Source organism: Terrapene carolina, unplaced genomic scaffold (assembly GCF_002925995.2).
Source record: "Terrapene carolina triunguis isolate 2854851 unplaced genomic scaffold, T_m_triunguis-2.0 Scaffold227, whole genome shotgun sequence".
NCBI lineage: Eukaryota > Metazoa > Chordata > Testudines > Emydidae > Terrapene > Terrapene triunguis.
In genome coordinates this window covers 5,463,810-5,482,887 of record NW_020664578.1, presented here as the reverse complement: position 1 = coordinate 5,482,887, position 19,078 = coordinate 5,463,810, and the positions used below count along the sequence as shown (strand labels likewise).

At 51.3% G+C, this 19,078-nt stretch overlaps 1 protein-coding gene across 1 annotated transcript in view; it reads left to right on the top strand.

The window, feature by feature from the left end:
* Positions 1–19,078, top strand: part of ZNF687 (zinc finger protein 687) — a 33,589-nt gene that overhangs the window by 4,930 nt on the left and 9,581 nt on the right. The window contains exon 2 of the mRNA XM_024205882.2: positions 10,465–12,728. Within this exon, the coding sequence (XP_024061650.1) occupies positions 10,485–12,728 (2,244 nt within the window). The 5' untranslated portion in view covers positions 10,465–10,484. The remainder of the gene's footprint in view (positions 1–10,464; positions 12,729–19,078) is intronic.

Here is a 19,078-nt window from a genome sequence, read left to right as displayed (position 1 = left end):
CCAGCCCGGAGCACCCTCCTGCACCCCAAACCCCTCATCCCCAGCCCACCCCAGAGCCCGCACCCCTTCACACACCCCACTCCCCTGCCCCAGCCCTGATCCCCCTCCCACCCACTGAACCCCTCTGTCCCAGCACCTACACCCCAAATTCCTACACCCCAAAATGTTTGCCCGCCCCTGCATTAGTGAGACTGTGTCCAGTTCTAGTGTGCACTTAAGCACTTAAATAAGGATGTTGACAAGTTGGGAAGGTTCAGAAAAGAGCTACAAGAAGATAAGATTCATGGTCTGGAAAGCCTGCCTTATAGAGGAAGACTAAAGAAGCTCAGGGTTTGTCTACTCTTAAAATGCTAAAGCAGACAGCTGTCGTGCTGTAGCACTTCAGTGTAGAATTCAGAATTCTTCCCGTCAGTATAGGTAATCCGCCTCCCCAAGAGGCGGTACTTAGGTCAACAGAAGAATCCTTCCATGTAGGCAGTGCTAGGTCAGTGGGAGAATTCTTCCCTTGACCAAGCGCTGTCGACACGGGGACTTAGGTTGGTTTAACTGCGCCGCTCAGGGGTGTGGATTTTTCACACCCCAACCAACATGGTTAAACAGATTTCGTTTTCTAGTGTAGACCAGGCCTCAACCTGTTTAGTTTATCCAAGAGGAGTTTAAGGAGTGACTTGTTCACGGTCTGCAAGTACCTACATGGGAAAATTCCCGAGAGAGAGCTCTTTAATCTAGTAGAAAAAGGAAAGCAAGATCCAGTGGCTAGAAGCTAGACAAATTCAACAGTTTCAACAGGGAGGATAATTAACCATTGGAACAATTTACTTAGGGAAGTGGTGGATTTTTTTCATTGCTTTGGGAGTCTTTAAATTGAAGAGATCTGCTGTAGCTCAACCAAAAGTTAGCAGCTTGATGCAGTAATTTTGGGGTGACAGTCTCTGGCCCATGTTCTGCAGGAGCTCAGACAGGACCATCACGATGGTCTGTTCTGGCCTTCAAATCTTTGAAGCGCCATTTAGCCTGTGGGGGAGTTGGGTTTACACCACTCTGCAGAGACACGGGGACTTTTGCCTCTTAACGACATAGAAGACTCAGGATCCCAGGACATCCCTGAGGCAGGCACGCAGCTTTCACTTCCCCAACCACTCCAAGAAGTGAGGTTTTTACCCACGAAAGCTTATGCCCAAATAAATCTGTTAGTCTTTAAGGTGCCACCAGACTCCTTGTTGTTTTTGGGCTGTGGTGGTTACACCCCATCCATGCCTGAAGAAAGGTGGCCTAGAGCTTGGCGTTAGGAGGTGCTGCGAGGTAGGGAGTGCTGTTGATGATTGAGCGGGGGAGGAAGAGGGGAGTCTCCATATGGTCTGGGTTTGAGAACTTAAGCTACGGCTTCGCTAGAAACACTGCAGCCCACCAGTGTAGACGCTCGCTAAAGCAATCGGAGAGGTTCTCCCATCGCTGTAGTTGATCCACCTCCCCGAGAGGCAGGAACTAGGTCACGGGAAGAATTCTTCTGTTGACCTAGCGCCACCTACACCAGGGTTTAGGTCAGCTTCGCTACATCGCTCAGCAGTGTGGGTTTTTCACCTCCTCCCTGAGCGACGTAGCTGGATCCACCTCGCTTTTTAGTGTAGACCCGGCTGTAGTTTCGATACACTTTTTGCCCCACTCCCATCCCTCTGCCATTGGGTTGGCCTCTAATCTGACCAACTTTTCCAGCTCTGCCATTAGCAGAGAGCAGCAGCCCATGGTCTGGTTTGTCTCCCTGTTGCACTGAGCTCTTTGCACACAGGCCATCCTTAGACAAGTCACGCGTTTTTGTGAACAGGCTTGGGGGTGGGGGGAAGGTATTCGGTGGAGGGTGAGGATAAAACTTGATTTTCCTTTCAGAAGCTGCTTCCTCCTTCTGCAAGGAGGCCATTTGCAACACGGCCTTTGCATTTCAGCCAGTGACTATTCTACCCACTGACAGTCTGGTCTGCCTTTAATAAGCATGTTGGGCTGATTACTGCAGTTGTTAAATAATCCAGTTTAATGCCCCCTGTAGGACTGAACAGTAGTTACATGGTTGAGTTGCAATGAAGACGCCCCTGTCACGGCAATACTGCGCGTGCCGCGTATCCAGCCAGAAATGGACGTGACGGGCTCACGGTTAATATGTGTGGGGACTAACCAGAAACCATATCCTTTGGCTTAAAATTGAAAGCACAAATGTTCCCTTAGATTATCAGCATGGCTCCCCATTAAGGGTTCCTCATTTTGCGAGACCCTGACGACAGTTGCCCACGACTGGGTTGCTTTTGAGTTCCAGACTATCCAAACCAAGAACAGGCACTGGGGCCAGAGGCTATGTAGTCACTGGAAAAAGAGGTGCATCTTTACGCTGAGCTCATCTCCATTTAAAAACACATCGCCAGAACGAACTGGTCTCTGGTGTTTCCCTGTGCTCTTTGGTGGAGGGGTGGTAGTTCGATAACAGAACCGTGAGCTTTTAGATTTGAAATCTTACATTGATCTCTAGTTAATTTTAAAATGGGGATCGTGGTGCTTGAAACCCTGGGCGGGGTTGGGGTGGCCTAGATCTGGGTTCTAATCCTGGTTCTGCCTCTAGGTCACTCTACGACTTCCCCACTCTGTGTCTGTTTTCCAGTCTGTCAAATGAGATTGACTCCATACCAGGGGTCATCGATAGGCGGACGATCCGGACCGCCAGACACTTTTGAACGGACTGCAAAATCTTTTTGCCATCGTCATTCTAAACTTACCACCATCATTGTTATAATTTTTGTATGATTTTCTCTGGAGTCTGGACCTTGACTATACCTTGACCAAGAAATGTGGATCTTGACAAAAAAGAATTGATTTACCCCCCTTATCAAGTGCTTAGATACCTGCAGATTAAATAGTACAGTAACGACTAGTTCCCGAGTCACGCTGTAGCCTGGGTAGAGTGCCTTTCAGTACCATCAGTAACCAAACTGTATGGCAGTGCAGTGCCCCCAAAACGATGTATTTTTTAATCTCCTGTTTAGCTAACTCTGCTACAGTCCTAGTGAAGACAAGGCAGTTTGTAGTGTTCACGTCAGTTAGCAGGTCGCGGTAGGCTGTAGGCTGTCCCGTGGCAGTTTGAGATAAAGACGGGGAGAGCCTACAGCTTGCCGTGACCTGCTAACTCATGTGGAAACTACAAACTGCCTTGTCTTCACCTGGATTTTACCATGCGTGTGTGAGCTCGAGTTAAGAACACCGCCTGTTTTCCTAGTGAAGACACAGGCACAGTTGCTGCGGTGCAGATGGGATCTCCGTGGAATAGTGACTTCTAAGAACACACACAACCCCCCTGTGGGGGTGGAGGGGAATTTGCCATTGACACTAAACCACGAGGAAACGCTCATGTAATCAGCCCTGTGCAGAGTCAACGATCCTCCCTCAAGAGCAATTTCTTCAGGGAGCGATCAGTTGAAGAGCGTCTCTGGGAACGTGGAAGCTATGAACGGTTTGTAAATGCCTCTTACTTTCTGTTTTTAAAACAGTGAGGTTTTCAAAGACAACGGAAGGAGGTTAAAATGGGGTCTGGTCTCCTACCGTGGGGGGGCAGGGTGTATTTTTAAAAAGAAAAAGTAAAAAAACTTAGAAGGGGCGCAGGAGAAAATAACTAATCTATGGAAACACCAGGACGACAAGGGGCAGAATTTGACTTACCCCTGTATTTGAGAAATGAAATGTCTGGGTTTTTCCCCCCCAGTGGAGATCACGTGCCTCTGCTTGTACAAAGACATAAATGCAAATTGTTTATAGTAGAATAAGTGGGAGTAAACTGCAACGCCGGATGTTAGGGCAGATGTTGAATAATTAGTCTGATGCATAAATAAAAAGCAGCACGCGGGTTGCGTGTGACACCAGGCCGCATAATGACGGTGCTTGTCTCAACGGCAGAAAAGCCTACGTTCAATGTTTCATAAGCATTCTTTAAAATATGCCTATTTGATTGAGAATTCACTGAGGGTGAGAAGTGACAGCCCTGGAGACTGGTGTGTCTAGTATACCAGAACCAGTGTTTCATGGGCATTGCTCGTTCCCAAGCTAGTTTCAGTCTCTGGTTCCGCCAGGTCTTGGGCATTTCTATGGAGGTTGCCGCTGAAAGATTCTGTTCTGTCGGGGCTCTTATCCTGCCTTCGTCACCGGAGTGTCGGAGCGCCTTCCCGTTGTGAATTGTGATGTGCCCATCAGCTGTCACGGGTGGCTCGTTCCCTCTCTCCTCCCAAGGGAGAATGTTACGTGCAGGGGAATGTTTTGTTTTGGTAGGGTTTTGTTTTCAAATGTTACACGCTGCGTTGTGTTTGTCAGGGAAGGCGGCTTGAAGTGCACCTGGCACTCGTAGCAGGAGGTGGGGAGGTCTGGGATGGGCCGTAGTTCCCACGGGAGATTGTTCCACAGCTGAAAGAAGCTCTGTCTGACGCCAGCCGAGCTGTACCCTGGGGGTGGAAAGTTCCTCTGGGCCCGAGGAACAGAGCTGCCAACTGAACTTGAGGCTCTTAGGTTATGTAGCTGGCAACGTGCTTCCCGCTGTCGGCAGCGACACGCTAGCTCTGCTTGAGCTAACAGCACCCTGACAATAGCGGCATAGCTGGCGTAACACAGACGGTGGCTCAGGTTAGCTGCCCGCGTACGTATCCTGGGTGTGTTTGCACTCAGACAGCGAGTCCAAACTGCCGCCCATGTGATCCTGGCGACACTAGCTCAAGCAGCGCTGCCGCCTGTCTGTCTGCCCCGGCTGGGAAGCAAGCTCCCAGCTGCAGTGTAGACGTCATCTTAAATCTGCTGGGCCTGGGCCATTGAGCACTTTGAAGATCTGGACAAAAGCAAGTTTTACTGCTCAAAAGTTTCAGAGTAGCAGCCGTGTTAGTCTGTATCCACAAAAAGAACAGGAGTACTTGTGGCACCTTAGAGACTAACACATTTATTTGAGCATAAGCTTTCGTGGGCTACATCCGAAGAAGTGGGCTGTAGCCCACGAAAACTTATGCTCAAATAAATGTGTTCGTCTCTAAGGTGTCACAAGTACTCCTGTTCTTTTTGCTCAAAAGTGAGGTTATTTTGGTTACTGAAGCCATGTCCAATGCTGCTTCTCAAAATTGAAGTTGAGCTGCGTAAGGGGACGTCTTTCACCTTCCCCGATGTCCAAGTTGGCATTCAAAAAACCCCTCTTGGTTGTCTCTTCTCCATGCCCACGTGCGGATGAACCTGTTCCTAGTAAGAGGGAAGCTGTGCGTAGAGAGGAGAATCGTTTGCACTGTCTATAGCCTCCATGTTAGTATTGGAGGGAGTGCGCACAGGTAAACTAGAAATCCAGGGAGCATGTTGAATCTGTTCCAAGGGGGAGAATTTCCCTAAACAAATCCTTGCTTTGTTGGCATAGGCCAATTGTTGATTTTTTTCCGGGACGTCTTTGTGTGCAGCAACTTGCTTGTCTCCTCTCTTGTCTGTAAATAGTCGTACCCTGCCAAACCGGGATGAGAAAAATCATTATTTGAAAAACGAACTTCCCTGCAGAATCGTGTGTGAGGCTAAGCGGGCCAGTGTGCTGGGAAAACAGATGGCAAATGATGGAGCTGAGCATAACATACAGAGGTCCTCTGTCCCAGCTCTTTGAAATCCCACTTCTTTTCAACATATCCCTTCTGCTGAGAGGTCTAATGGGGCCTCTCCTCCCACATCACTTATGACATCTCTGCATTGTCGCTAGTCACGGCTGGAGGAACATCATGTGGTCTCTTGAAATTTGTTTGCGTAGGACGGGGTTTAATCATAGAGGAGGTCTCTTCTATTGCTAATAAAATCCCCTCTGTTCCTACTCGGGTGTCCAGCTCAGGATCATTCCCTCCAGTATCTTCTAGTCGCTCTTCTATCAAATCTGCTTTTAAATGTCTCCGCAGACAGGGCTCCTCTTCCCTTGGGAGATGACGCCAGAGCCTTAATAGGTCTCAGTGTCACTTAAAGTTTCCCTTTTGTAATTTCAGCCCATTCTCTGTATCACTTATCCCCTTGTGCCTCCCAGCCATTTCCTTTCCTCCTATCGAAACCCTTCCCAATCTGGTAGACAACGTTTTGCACGCTCTCCCCTTTCAAGTGTAATGAGGACTCTGAACAAATTCTGTTTGCCACACTAGTCTCCCTTCTAGCATATGTCTGCACTGCAATTCTGTACACATGGCTGACCCGTGCCAGCTGGCTTGGGCTAAGGAACTGCTTAAATGCTTTATTGTAGCCATTTGGGCTTGGGCTCTGGGACCGTGTGAGGTGGGAGGGTCCCAGAGCTCACATCTACACCTACATCACCACCCTTTAGCCCAGGGGTGGACAAACTTTTTTGGCCCGAGGGCGACATTGGAGTTGCAAAACTGTATGGAGGGCCGGGTCGGGAAGGCTGTGCCTCCCCAAACAGCCTGGCCCCCGCCCCCTCCCACTTCCTGCCCTCTGACTGCCCCCCTCAGAACCCCCGACCCATCCAACACCCCCCCCCACTCCTTGTCCCCTGACTGTCCTCTCCCAGGACGCCCCCACCCCTAACCTCCCCCGGGACCCCACCTCCTATCCAACCCCCCCTGCTCCCAGTCCCCTGACTGCTCTGACCCCTGTCCACACCCCCGCACCCTGACAGGCTCCCCCGGGACTCCCATGCTTATCCAACCCCCCCCGTCCGCCCCCCAGAACCTCTGCCCCATACAACTGTCCCTGTCCCCTGAGTGCCCCCGGGGACCCCCAGCCCCCTTACCATGCCACTCAGAGCAGCATGTCTGGCAGCCGCGCCGCCCGGACAGAGCCAGACACGCTGCTTGGCAGGAGCGCGCAACCCCGCCGCCCAGAGCACTGCCCGCCCGGCGGCGTGGCTGCAGGGGAGGGGGGATAGCGGGGGAGGGGCCATGGGGCTAGCCTTCGTGGTCAGGAGCTCAAGGGCCGGGCAGGATGGTGCCGTGGGCCGTAGTTTGCCCACCTCTGCCTTAGCCTGAGCCCCGTGAGCCCGTGTGGGCTGGCACAGACACTCCAGGGGTGTCTAATTGCAGTGTAGACACACTTAGTGTCTGTTTTGCAGGGTAGAGCTATTTGGCTGGGCACTGGAAGAGTACCACTGAGAAGCTCACCCGCATGGTACGATAGATGACATTGGTGCAGCGTGGGGATGTCTCTGGTGGTGGTCAATCGACTGAACAGAGATCCCCCTTGGAATGACCTGTTGTAAGGGTTAAAAATATAACTAGACTAAACCTACTTACTAAGCTGTCTACAGTGGCTTTCCTAGTGGTCTTTAAAACCCTGCTTATGCTCAGTCATCGTGAAACAGGTTTCTAATGAGGTCTCGAGGACACAAATGAGACCAAACCATGTATGAAAACAGGTTTAGCTGAGACTCAGAACTAGGTTTCTTAGCCCCGTTTGTCCCCATATGTGCTGGCCACCTGAACCATGTTAAAACATTTACTTCCACAGTGTCTATGTCGTTCTTAATCATGTTCTTAGAACACTGCAGGTCAATATAACTGCAGCTAGAGTGGCCCATGGAAATGCCTTATGCTAGTGCAGAGCCAGTGACCTGCTACACTTAGCCGCATGCCTTCACCATAAAGACCATGTCTTTGGTTTGGTGCCATCACACAGGACTGTTTGCGGTGCCTTTCTATATCGGGGGGGGGGAAGGATAGCTCAGTGGTTGGACTAGAAGACCTCCTGAGGTCCCTTCCAATCCTGATACTCTATGATCAGTGGCTCTCAATCTTTCCAGACGACTGTACCCCTTTGAGGAGTCTGATTAGTCTCGTGTAGCCCCAAGTTTCACCTCACTTAAAAACGACTTGCTTTACAAAATCAGACATAAAAAGACAAAAGTGTCACAGCCGCACTGTTACTGAACAATTGCTGACTTTCTCATTTTTACCATAAATTATAAAATCAATTGGAACATAAATATTGTACTTGCATGTCAGCATATGGTATATAGTATAAACAAGTCATTGTCTGTATGAAATTGTAGTTTGTACTGACTTTGCTGGTGCTTTTTAGGTAGCCTAGTGGAAAACTAGGCAAATATTGAGATGAGTTAATGTACCCCTTGGAAGACCTCTGAGTAACCCCAGAGTACCCATACCCCTGGTTGAGAACCACTGTTCTACAAAAGTTTGGAACGGATGCAGCCTTAATCTAGGTTAATATCATTCCGCAATCTGTTTTGTGCAGAGCCACAATAACAGAACCAGACCAGGCCAGGGTATGTGTGCGCTGTAGCTGCGTTCTTTGCATGATGTGACTTTGCCATCTGTGAAAACATGCTGTCATTTCTTATTTAGGACGCTTTTCCTTGGTGTGCTTTGAGAGCCCGCTCCCTCACTGATCCCCTCTGCCACAGAAGAGCTGTTGCTTCCCACCGGTCGTGTAGACCACATGCACGTGTGTGCCAATTTTAAAACAGAACATCAGTATTCAGCCCAACAAGAGTTCTTCTGAGAAACTTGTCCTGTCCTTCCCCAAATAAACATAGCGAGACAGAATGGTTTTGCTCACATATGTGTTTGTGAGGACTCAGAACAATGTGCTGCTTACAGATAGTCAGAGGGCTTGTCTGCACTTGGAAACGCTATAGTTGGGGGAGGGATAGCTCAGTGGTTTGAGCATTGGCCTGCTAAACCCAGGGTTGTGAGTTCAATCCGTGAGGGGGCCATTTAGAGATTTGGGGATTTAGTTAGGGATTGGTCCTGCTTTGAGCAGGGGGTTGGACCAGATGACCTCCTGAGGTCCCTTCCAACCCTGATATTATCTATGTTGATGGAATGCTCCCATCAGTATAGGCAATCCACCTCTCCAAGAGGTAGTAGCTAGGTTAGTGGTTTTCTATTGACCTAGTGCTGCTACAAGGGATTTAGGTCGGCTTAATGCCCCTCGGGGTGTGGATTTGTCACGCCCCTGAGTGTGGTAGCTGTGTTGACCTGACACGTCCATGTAGCTAAAGAAGCCTGCGAGTCCAAGTACCAACTCCTGGAAGCGTCACAGTTAAGATGGGGGTGAAAAGCCCAGCTACTCGCAGAACCCTTACAAAGTTGTGAACAAGCATTAATGAGGCAGGGGAAATACAGCTGCTGAAATATTGGCCCAATCATGGAAGATCTTTCATACGTGGTCTTAGAATTGGTTTTTTTAAGTGTTTTGGTGTTTGCCAGATATTTTGCCACTTATTCCTACAAATCGATGACATCAAAGGGGCAATTCTTCTAGTAAACTTCATCATGAATATTTCTGAAGCTTAGGGTGACCAAACAGCAAGTGTGAAAAATCGGGACGGGGGTGAAGGGTAATAGGAGCCTAGATAAGAAAAAGACCCCAAAATTGGGACTGTCCGTATAAAATCGGGACATCTGGTCACCCTACTGAAGTTCCTGATGGAGCGAAGGGGTTTGATGTGGTTTATAGCACAATATTCAAGTGGGTTATCTGAAGGTTACTGCTAGAAGTTGGCCTATGTATGTGTTTCAGATAATCCACTCTTTGGGGCGTAAATTGGATCCTTTCCTATTGTCAGTCTTTCTGCAGGTTTCAGAATCATAAGTCGCATTCAGATCTGGTGTAAGCAGTGCAATCATAGAATCATAGAATATCAGGATGGCCCCTTTATGATGGCGAGAGATGGGCAGATTTGTTTTATTCTGATCTTTTGGGCAGGTTGAAAATTTTACATCAAAACTGTTTTTTCGATAGAAAAAATTGGGGTTTTGACTAAAGTTTTCCCCGGCTGTCCACAGAGAACTTTGGCTGTGTTCCAAGAGGCAGTAAAGAATTTTTTCAGATCCCATGGGCATTCCGACGGGCACGTCTTAGTAGGATCCAAGCGCCCGACGTGACACTAGATTTGTGAAGAGTGGGATAACAGGGTTTTTGGAGACGTATCCTCAGTGCCGCCGTGGTCATTTTGAGCTCTATGAATCATGTTCTCACAGCGAACAAACCCTTGTGACTCCCCTGTGAGGTGCTTATTCCCATTTTACAGAAAAAGATGCAGTAAACAGCAGCAGGGAGGGGCAAAGTGATGTATGCCCAAGGGGGTCAGAGCTGGGACTAGACAGCAAGGATGGCCTAGGGGTTAGAGCGCTGGCCTGGGACTTGGGAGAACCCGGTTCAATTCCCCATCCTGCCACAGGCCTCCTGTATGACCTGGGGTGAGTCAAAAAGGTTACGTCTCTATGGCAGTCCTAGGGTGTGATTGCAGCTCGTGTAGATTGCAGGGGAGACATGCACCCAGGGGTTGTGAGGATAAATACGCTAAGGCCCGTATGGTGACGGGCCAGAACCTGGGATAGACCGACAGAGCTGGGGTTACAATGTCCGAGCTTCTGGTCCTGTGCGTGGCCTGCTGCTCTGTGATGCCAGCATGGTCAGAAGGTTCCCTGCCCTGTGATATTAAATCCTTTGTCTTCCTTTTCTTAGGCTCTGCCGGATTCTTCACCATGGGTGACATGAAGACCCCGGATTTCGATGACCTCTTGGCAGCTTTCGATATTCCGGACATCGACACCAACGAGGCCATCCATTCTGGCCATGAGGAGGCTGAGGTTCACATCAAGCAGGTCCCTGGGGAGCCCGTGGCCCCTGAACACGTCCTCCCCCACGCGGACATCACCGCCGTCAGCGTGATAGTGAAGAACACTGTCTGCCCCGAGCAGCTCGACCCCTTGGATGGCCGCGGCAAAGATGGGCATGGCCTTGGGCCCCGCCTGCTGCAGAATGGCTTTGGTGCCCCCGAGATGCCCAGGTCCCCCACCTCCAGGCCAGGGGAAGCAGTGGCATCGTCCAACGGAGAGTGCTGGGCATCAAAGGAGAAAGGGGCAAAACCCATGGACATCTTTTCCCACTTCAGCCCCGATCCCCACGAGGAGAACTCTGCGGATCTGATTGACAGGCCCCGGGAGGGCAAACAGAAAGAGAAAGACCTCTCTGTGCCCTCTCTCTCCCCATCCCCCACCCCATCTCCTGCCCCGTCACCAGACTGCAAAGAGCCAGCTGGAGAGAGCACCGAGACCCTCCCGCCGGCTTTCCCGCAGTCCTTTGAAACCAGTCAAGCGGGGGGCATGAACGGCTCCCCTGCCACCATTCCCATGATCAAGAAAGAGGAGTCCGACTCGGAGGAGCTGGACCATGGGGCCAGCCCCAAGGGTTTGGCTGCAGCCCTGCGTGACAGCCCCTTGGGGCACCTGAAATCGGTCACCGTCCGCTACTCCACGGATGATTCCCCCGTCACGTCCTGGCCCAGCTCAGATCCAAACCTTGACAGCAGCACCAGCAACCTCCCCGAAGTGAAAAACTCGCCCACCAGCCCTCAGGAGCCGTTCTTCAAACCTTCCCCACTGGCAGAGGGAAGCCCCGGACCCCTTGGCTCCCCCAAGCCGCTGGGGAGCATCCCCCTCAAGGAAGAGCAGGAGGCTCTAGAGAAACCCCCGCAGAGCATGTCAAGCGGCGAGGAGGAAGAGGAGGAGGATGAAGACGGCAGCAATGACTCCCCCTCTTCCAGTTCCTCGCGGCCTCTCAAAGTGCGGATTAAAACCATCAAGACGTCTTCCGGCAGCATCACCCGGACGGTGACCAGAGTCTCCTCTGATTCGGAGCCGGGAGCTGCCAAGCTGCCTTCGGAGCCAGGTTCTCAGGAGGCCGCCACCGAGGACTCCGTGCTCCCGGCTGCAGTGGTGAAAGAAGAGAGCGTGCAGGAGGTGCCCAAAAAGAAAATGGAGCTCTCCAGCCCCCTGAAAGTCATAGAAGGGCCCAAAATTGTCAGTGTCCAGCTGGGCAACGGCACCAAAATCAAAGGGACTGTTCTACCCGTCACCACCATCCAGAACGCCAGCAGCGCCATGCTAATCGCCGCCAGCGTGGCCCAGCAGAAATCCGTGGTGCTGCCGGGCAAGGCCGTGACGAAGAACATTATCAACCTGGTGCCGCAGACCCTCCCCAAAGCCGACACCAGGACCAACGTCAGCACGGTGACCCAGACCACCACCGTCACCACCACGGCCAACCAAAAGGTCAACGGCACCACGGTGGTGATGGTGCAGCCGCAGAAGCCTTCGCCCACCATTGCCGGCACGGTCATTTCCAGGAGCCAGTCCAGCCTGGTGGAGGCTTTCAACAAGATCCTGAACAGTAAAAACCTCTTGCCAACCTACAAACCCAACCTGAATCCTCCCGCAGAGTCCAGCCTGACTCTCCCGCCCTTTGGGTATCGCTGCTTGGAGTGCGGGGACTCCTTCGCCCTGGAGAAGAGCCTGGCTCGGCACTACGACCGGCGCAGCATGCGCATCGAAGTGACCTGCAACCACTGCACCAAGCGCCTGGTCTTCTTCAACAAGTGCAGCTTGCTCCTACATGCCCGGGAGCACAAGGACAAAGGCCTGGTGATGCAGTGCTCCCACTTGGTCATGAGACCTATTGCTCTGGATCAAATGATTGGCCAGCCGGACATCACCCCCATAGTGTCAGTGACCTCCCTCACTGCTGGCAAAGTGGCTGGGGTGCCTCAGGATGCCATGGCGACAGCTAACGGGGCTCAGGACCAACCCATCCTGCCCCTGAGCGGCAGCTCGGAGCAAACGAGCTATAACTGCTTCCGGTGTCTGGAGTGCAAGGAGCAATGCAAGGACAAAGCCGGGCTCGCTGCGCACTTCCAGCAGGCTGTGACCGCGGGAACAGTCACCAGCACGGTAGGTAGAACAGCTTCGACCTCCTGCCAGAGGCCTCCTCTCTTATTGCAGAGCTACCAGGTGTCCTAGCTCTTTCCTGAGGGAGGCAGCATGTCTAATGGTGAGACAGGGAGCATAGCGGGCAGGAGACCTGTATTCTACTCCCAGCTTTGCTACGGGTTCACTGTGTGACCTCAGGCAAGTCCTTTCCCCTCTGTTTCAGATTCTCCCTCTGCAGAATGAGGCTATTTACCCACAGGTAGAGGCGTTCGAGATCCTGAGATGAAAGGCGTTGGGTATATGTTAGCAGCTCTCTCTATACTGCCTCGTACCTGATTACTTCCTGTATCATGCGGCTGCTATTTGCAAAATTTCTATTCACAGAGGCAGCTTCTGTTGCAGGAAACCAGTCGGTTGTAGAGCGGCGGCTCTCGACCTTTTGGGGCTCAGGACCAGTTTGTAAACCTTGGTGGCCTGTTGCGACCCAGTAAATAGCTTCAGTGCAAACAATATCTGGTTTACGAAATATCTTCCCCACAATATTTAATAGACACGTCAATGTAGTAAGTATACCGTGCATACCATAGCGGCAGCGACTGCAGCTCCAGTACTGCGCGTCTGGCTGGGCTCGGCTTCCCGCGACCTCTGGTGTCGCATCACCACTCTGGTTTGGCCTAGCTCCCCTGGCAGGACGACCAGGCCAAATTTGTGAAAGTGGCATCTCAACCTGGTACATGGAGTCACAGTGCCTCTCAAATTTGGCCCGGCTTGCCCCCGTTGTCATGGAGCCGAGCCTGGCCAGCCGCATAGGACTGGAGCCAAGGGTGCTGACTCCCATATGACTCGTTGACACGTTCTGGTAGCCCAATTTTGGGTTGGATAACCTTATTGTAAAGTCGAAGGAATTGACCTGGGAGACTAAATGTGCTGCACTTAGTGAAATATGGGGTGTAAGCATGTGCAAAGCTTGAAGAGTGCAAGGACAGAAGGTGAGGAAGATTGCTGAGAGTGGTGCAGGAAAGGTAATCTCAGACAACCGGATCTGTTAGCCTGGGGGATGGTCCCCAGGGAAAGCAGGGAAGCCTACAACTGAACTGGCGAAACCTTGAAAAACTATTTGAAAGGGAATGATCTTAAATTGACTGGGGGTCTCTCTGCCCTGTCCCTGCTGACTCTGTACATAGATATGCAGTTTCCAAAAGAGTTAGTGCTCCCAGTATCCGTCTTGTTAGAGAAGAGCATAAAATTGCACATTCAGTTCTATGTAACCCACTTATACCTGGTCCCTTTCAATCCGTATGTATATTTCAGAGATACCGGACAATTTCCCTGGCTTCTGTCACTTTCATGGAATGTTAGCAATTAGCAAGTAATTAATCCTCGGTTGCACTTTTAAAAAACACATTTCTTTGTATTATCACTTGGGAAGTGGGGAATTTCTTGGAAGCACCAGATCTAAGGTTTAATTCGGTGGTGTTCCAAGTGGGGTGGATTCTCTGTCACTGGCAATTTTTAAATCATGGTTGGATGGTTAATCAAAAAGATCTCTAGTTCAAAGAAGAATGAATTCAGGGAAGTTCTGTGGCCTGCATTATACAGGAGGGCTGATGAGATGATCAGAGTGGTCTCTTCTGGCCTTAGGCCTATGAATGGCTCTGTGGCATTCCCCTGTAGCATTAATTATGTGCTAAGGCACCCAGGGCCTTGTAATAGGCATCTGTATATTATTTAAATCTGGGGGGCGGGGCAGAATTAAATAAGGATGCTAATAAAAGATTAGGATTCTTGCTAGAGTCTTGATCCGGTTGCTGCTTCCTGGTGTGTTGGCGCTAATCATCAAGTTAAGTCGGTGGAGGAACCTGGAGGTATTAGCTCCCTGCTTGAGAGCTAGGGCTGAGATCCCGTCTACTTCCTGTTTGCTGCTAACACATCCTGGTTCTCTCGGCATGACAACATCCAGCAGTCTCTCCGTATTAAAGGGGAGTATAGATAGATTTTTTTAAAAGGCGGAATGAGCTTGAATACAGTTTATTCCTACCTTGGTATCCAGAGTCCCATAGGGGACCTACAAATTCTGTCCACCTTAACTTTGTCCTTTTAAATTATTAAGCTCATTGGCTTCCTTCCTGTGAAAGGAATTTACTGTTCCACCTTCACTGTTTGTTTACTTCCCAGCACTGTTACAGCCAGATGATTGTTTAAATTCAGATATCACCGGGCTGTAGTTAAGGATGAACATTCCTCTCTGTTAAAGGTTGGCTGTTGGCTCTAAAATCCTCCTGCTCACTGAAATTGGCTTGGAATTTGCTGTGTTTCATGAGGATGCAGAGTGGGGATAGTGGTCCAAACTTGGGGCTATTTGAATAAGGGGTTTCTGAGATACAGCCCTCTGACAAATAGCATGGTACAAATCCTGCTGGTTCTTGTAACACTTGTTTGCACATGTCTGGGTATCTTACGGTGTCTGTCACTTGGCATTTACTTTACCCATCACCCTATTGGGACACAATATTAAGAAAGTTATTGACCTGAGAATTTAGACGTAGAGAACAGATCCAAACTGATGTGTGTGTACGTGGGGATTAGGGGAGGATGTGGAAATGTGCGTGAGTGTGAATAAGCATAGGGGGGAGGGAGAGCTCAGTGGTTTGAGCATTGGCCTGCTAAACCCAGGGTTGTGAGTTCAATCCTTGAGGGGGCCATTTAGGGATCGGGGGGAAGGGATGGTACTTGGTCCTGCTGTGAAGGCAGGGGACTGGACTCAATGACCTTTCAAGGTCCCTTCCAGTTCTATGAGATAGGTATATCTCCATATTAGCTGATGGCAGAGTTCCAGAGTAGGTCACGGGGGGTGTGCTGTAGTCAGTGACCCCCCAGCCATCCTCATCAACCGGGGGTTTGAGCTATTTCTGCCTGTTAGAATGGGATTCTTTTACACTGTTTGGAAAGTAGCCTCTAGTATCCCAGCGACGTTAGAAGGCCCTGTTAGTGTCTTGAACGTACTGCTGCTCTACATATTGCAATGCTGCGTATGATGCCCGTGCAGAGCTCACGCAAAGTGTACCGCAGGGAATCCCACAAGCCAGGGTCAACCCACACGGACTGGCCTCCGGAGGGACCCGGACGGGCGCTGGGGAGGCATGTGTGAAAGTGTATCTGATGTCAGTCATGGATTAGCTCCGGGCAATGTGCTCCGGTGCTTCAACCCCAGTTGTACTCCCAGACCGCGAGGTCGAGTCGTGCCCTCAGCAGGCCTTTGAAACGAATGCTGGGCGCCGGTGTGGCACCGCTTTCTCAGCTGATACAATTTCCAGCCCGGTGTCTTAATGTGACTCGTGCAAAGTGTTCTGCAGGGAAGCGATCGCGTACTTGGAGAACAGGTGCTGCCCTGAAGTGCCGATGCAGCACTCTCTCCCACAGCTGGAGTTACGGATAGCATGCGGAACATGGATAAGGCTGGGCTTCTGGGCCCTCGCTATGTTACAAAGGCTGTGTGGGTCTGACGGAGAGATTCCCAAAGGGTCTGGAAAGCTCCCTGGGGCACAGGGGGTGTTAGCGAGGAGTAGCATGGATGTGGTGCCTTTGTAGGACAGGTGAAGGCTCTTGGGGGGATGGGAGGGTGGATACTGCAACTGGAGGTGGAATTGCCAGCTTGGGTCGACGTACATGTGCATGATTAAGCTAACGTTCAATAGCAGCGGGAGGGGCTAGCCGCGCAAGGACTTGGTGTTCGTCTGCCCCAGGAGGGAGCGAGGCCTTTTCAAGGCTAAAGTCAGCTAGAACAGTGGTGTGCAATCTTCTCCAGTCACCCCCCCACCACCACCATTAACGGAATCTGTGCCCCACCCTCCTGTTACTGTACAACCAAGGCAGTGCTGGCGCTAGGCATAAGCGGAGTAAGCAATTATGTAGGGTCTGAGCAGCCCAAAGGGGCCCCCTAGTCGCTTTTTGTTGTTGTTTATGGCTCCAGTTGGTCACTGATTCCATGATTTTGTGATCTTCGCGCCTCAGCCAGCTTGGGCTGGCAGGGGACTCGAGCTGTCAGCCCCGGCCAGTGGGGGGCTTGGGCTGTCAATGTTTTGGTCGGGGGGAGGGGAAATGTACTTGCTTAGGACCTCCAATGTTTTAGCACTTCCTCTGGGTTGTGTGACCCACTGAGCTGAGTCGGGGTGGAGGTGGCGCTCCTTCCCTGCCCTCTGTAGAGTCCCTGCCACGGGCCGCCTGGTGTGGCCGCTTGGCGCCCCCCCCAAACAATCCGCCAGAGTGCGCCCCCCCGTTTGTCATCCGTGTCTGCCAAGATGTGGGGCCACATTCTTGGGGCGTCTGTCGGGGCTGTGGTGAGCAGATTCCTCTTCCAGGCTGTTGGGCTGAGGTGCCCTTTGAAAGTGTCTGAGAAGAGGTGAATGGGCGAGTGCCGCTAGCAGCCATGGGAGGGATGGAGCATGCCCGCGGCTTCTACAGCTGCTGAGAGTGGACACTGGGTATGTAACAGATTGGACAGTCACGCTCTTTAGCCAGCCAGAGCACAGCCTACGACCAGATCTGCTTTAAGCTGAAGGTGGAGGGGTAGATAAAGGAGCAAAGGGGAGAGAGAAAATATGCTCTGGGGAGGAAGAGGCTGAGACGGAGACGCACACCAGCCTCCTCGCGAATGCTTAGTTACGGTAACCCACATGGAATGAAACTTTCAACCCCTTGTGAAATAACCCGGACCTGTGCTTTCTCTCCCTGCCCTGTCGGCAACCGCACCCTCCAGACATTTTCCCTGCAGGGCCACGCTCACCACCGCACTACAACAAAATGCACAGGAGGGGGAAGGACCCTTTGAGAATCACACCGTGTCCTTTGCCTAGCATGGCAGCACCTTACCTTCAAACCCACCTGATAATATCACCTCCCTCCACTAACCCCGTCTCCTGCAAAGAACAGCTCTTTCTGGTTCAGAAAAAGAATTCACTGCCAAGAAGCGTCGGTCCCGCAGAGTTAAGGGGGCCCAGTAGCACCTTGTGCCTTTCCAGGACGAGTTCAGCTCAACTCAAACGTCTGAAAAGCAGGAACTAGAGTTAAGGGAGACGCCAGCTGCACAACGCAACCGTAACTCTGTCCTCTCTGCGCGATGGCCAACACGCATCCTAGCCCTGTGCCTTGCAGAGAGTACAGAACACTTGGGTAATAGGGCATTTGAGCACAGGAGTGGCATTGAACACCTACGGGCACGTCTGGACACTGTTGGCATAGCCCCATCAGCCTGCACTGATAGAAGGGTTTTTCCGACAGCCTGGGAACCCTACCTCCCTGCTGCGGTGACGGAAGCGCTCTTCTGCCTACATGGGAGGGAGGTTGTTTGCCAGCGTAGTGGTGTTGGGCAGGAGCGTGGGTTTTCTCACACCCCTGGCTGGCACAGCTGTGACTATATAATGCTTCAGTGTAGACCAGGCCTAATGCAAAACGTGTTTAGATCTGGTGTGCACCAAGTCCGCTCCAGAGGTGCAAGACCACAATGGTTGAACTATATAAGGCCGTAACCCCCTCTTACGCCTTCTTCAACTTTACCTCCGGATTCCAATTAGCCCCGTACTTACTTACCCCTCCTTGACCCCACAGACCACGCCTACCAATCGCCATGGCAGGAAAGCGCCATGACTACTGACACAACCTACACAACTTCCTCGTGTCCCCTTATTACTGTCACCCTTACCAAAGGATTTCCAGGGGCAATTGCCAGCCCCCAGGGGGCAGAGTTAAGGTGATGTTGCGGGGATGGCATGTACTGTACCTCTTTATTTCCTGGCTTTCGGAAGTTTAGCTGAATTCAAATGTTCTGGAAGGGCCCAAGATACCATCAGGCAACCTTAACTCTGCACTGGCAAAGTGAATTAACAAGAGGCCATTAGAATTGCACGGCTACTGTATTGTCCTTCTTTCCCTGTGTTATGTCCTTGATGTCTGATCTCAGATGCCCAGATCTGGTTATGACTGGCCTGTCTCCCACCCCACCCCCTCCTGTCTGCTTTTCCTTTGTTGTTTAAATCTCTTGTGCTGCCTGAATTTGTCAGCAGAGTTTTCTCTGCTTCAGTAACTCCTAGGATCGGACAGAGCTGGAGTGAATGCGCACATAGCTCTGGAAGCTTGATCTAATTGCAGCCTTGGTTGCCAAATCTAAATAAGGGTGCTCTTCAGACACGCGTGCCTCCCCCTCTCCCCCGCGCCCGTCGCTTTTAGGAAAAGCCAGGACTGGGGTGTCCTGCAAAGTGCTCTCCCAAGCATGCGAGCCTGGCCTCAGCGATGGAGTGCCGATCGGGGCCCCTTGAGTTCGGAGAGTCTGTCCCAGCTACAGGGCAGTGCAATCCCTTTCCTCCATTGTGGAGAGA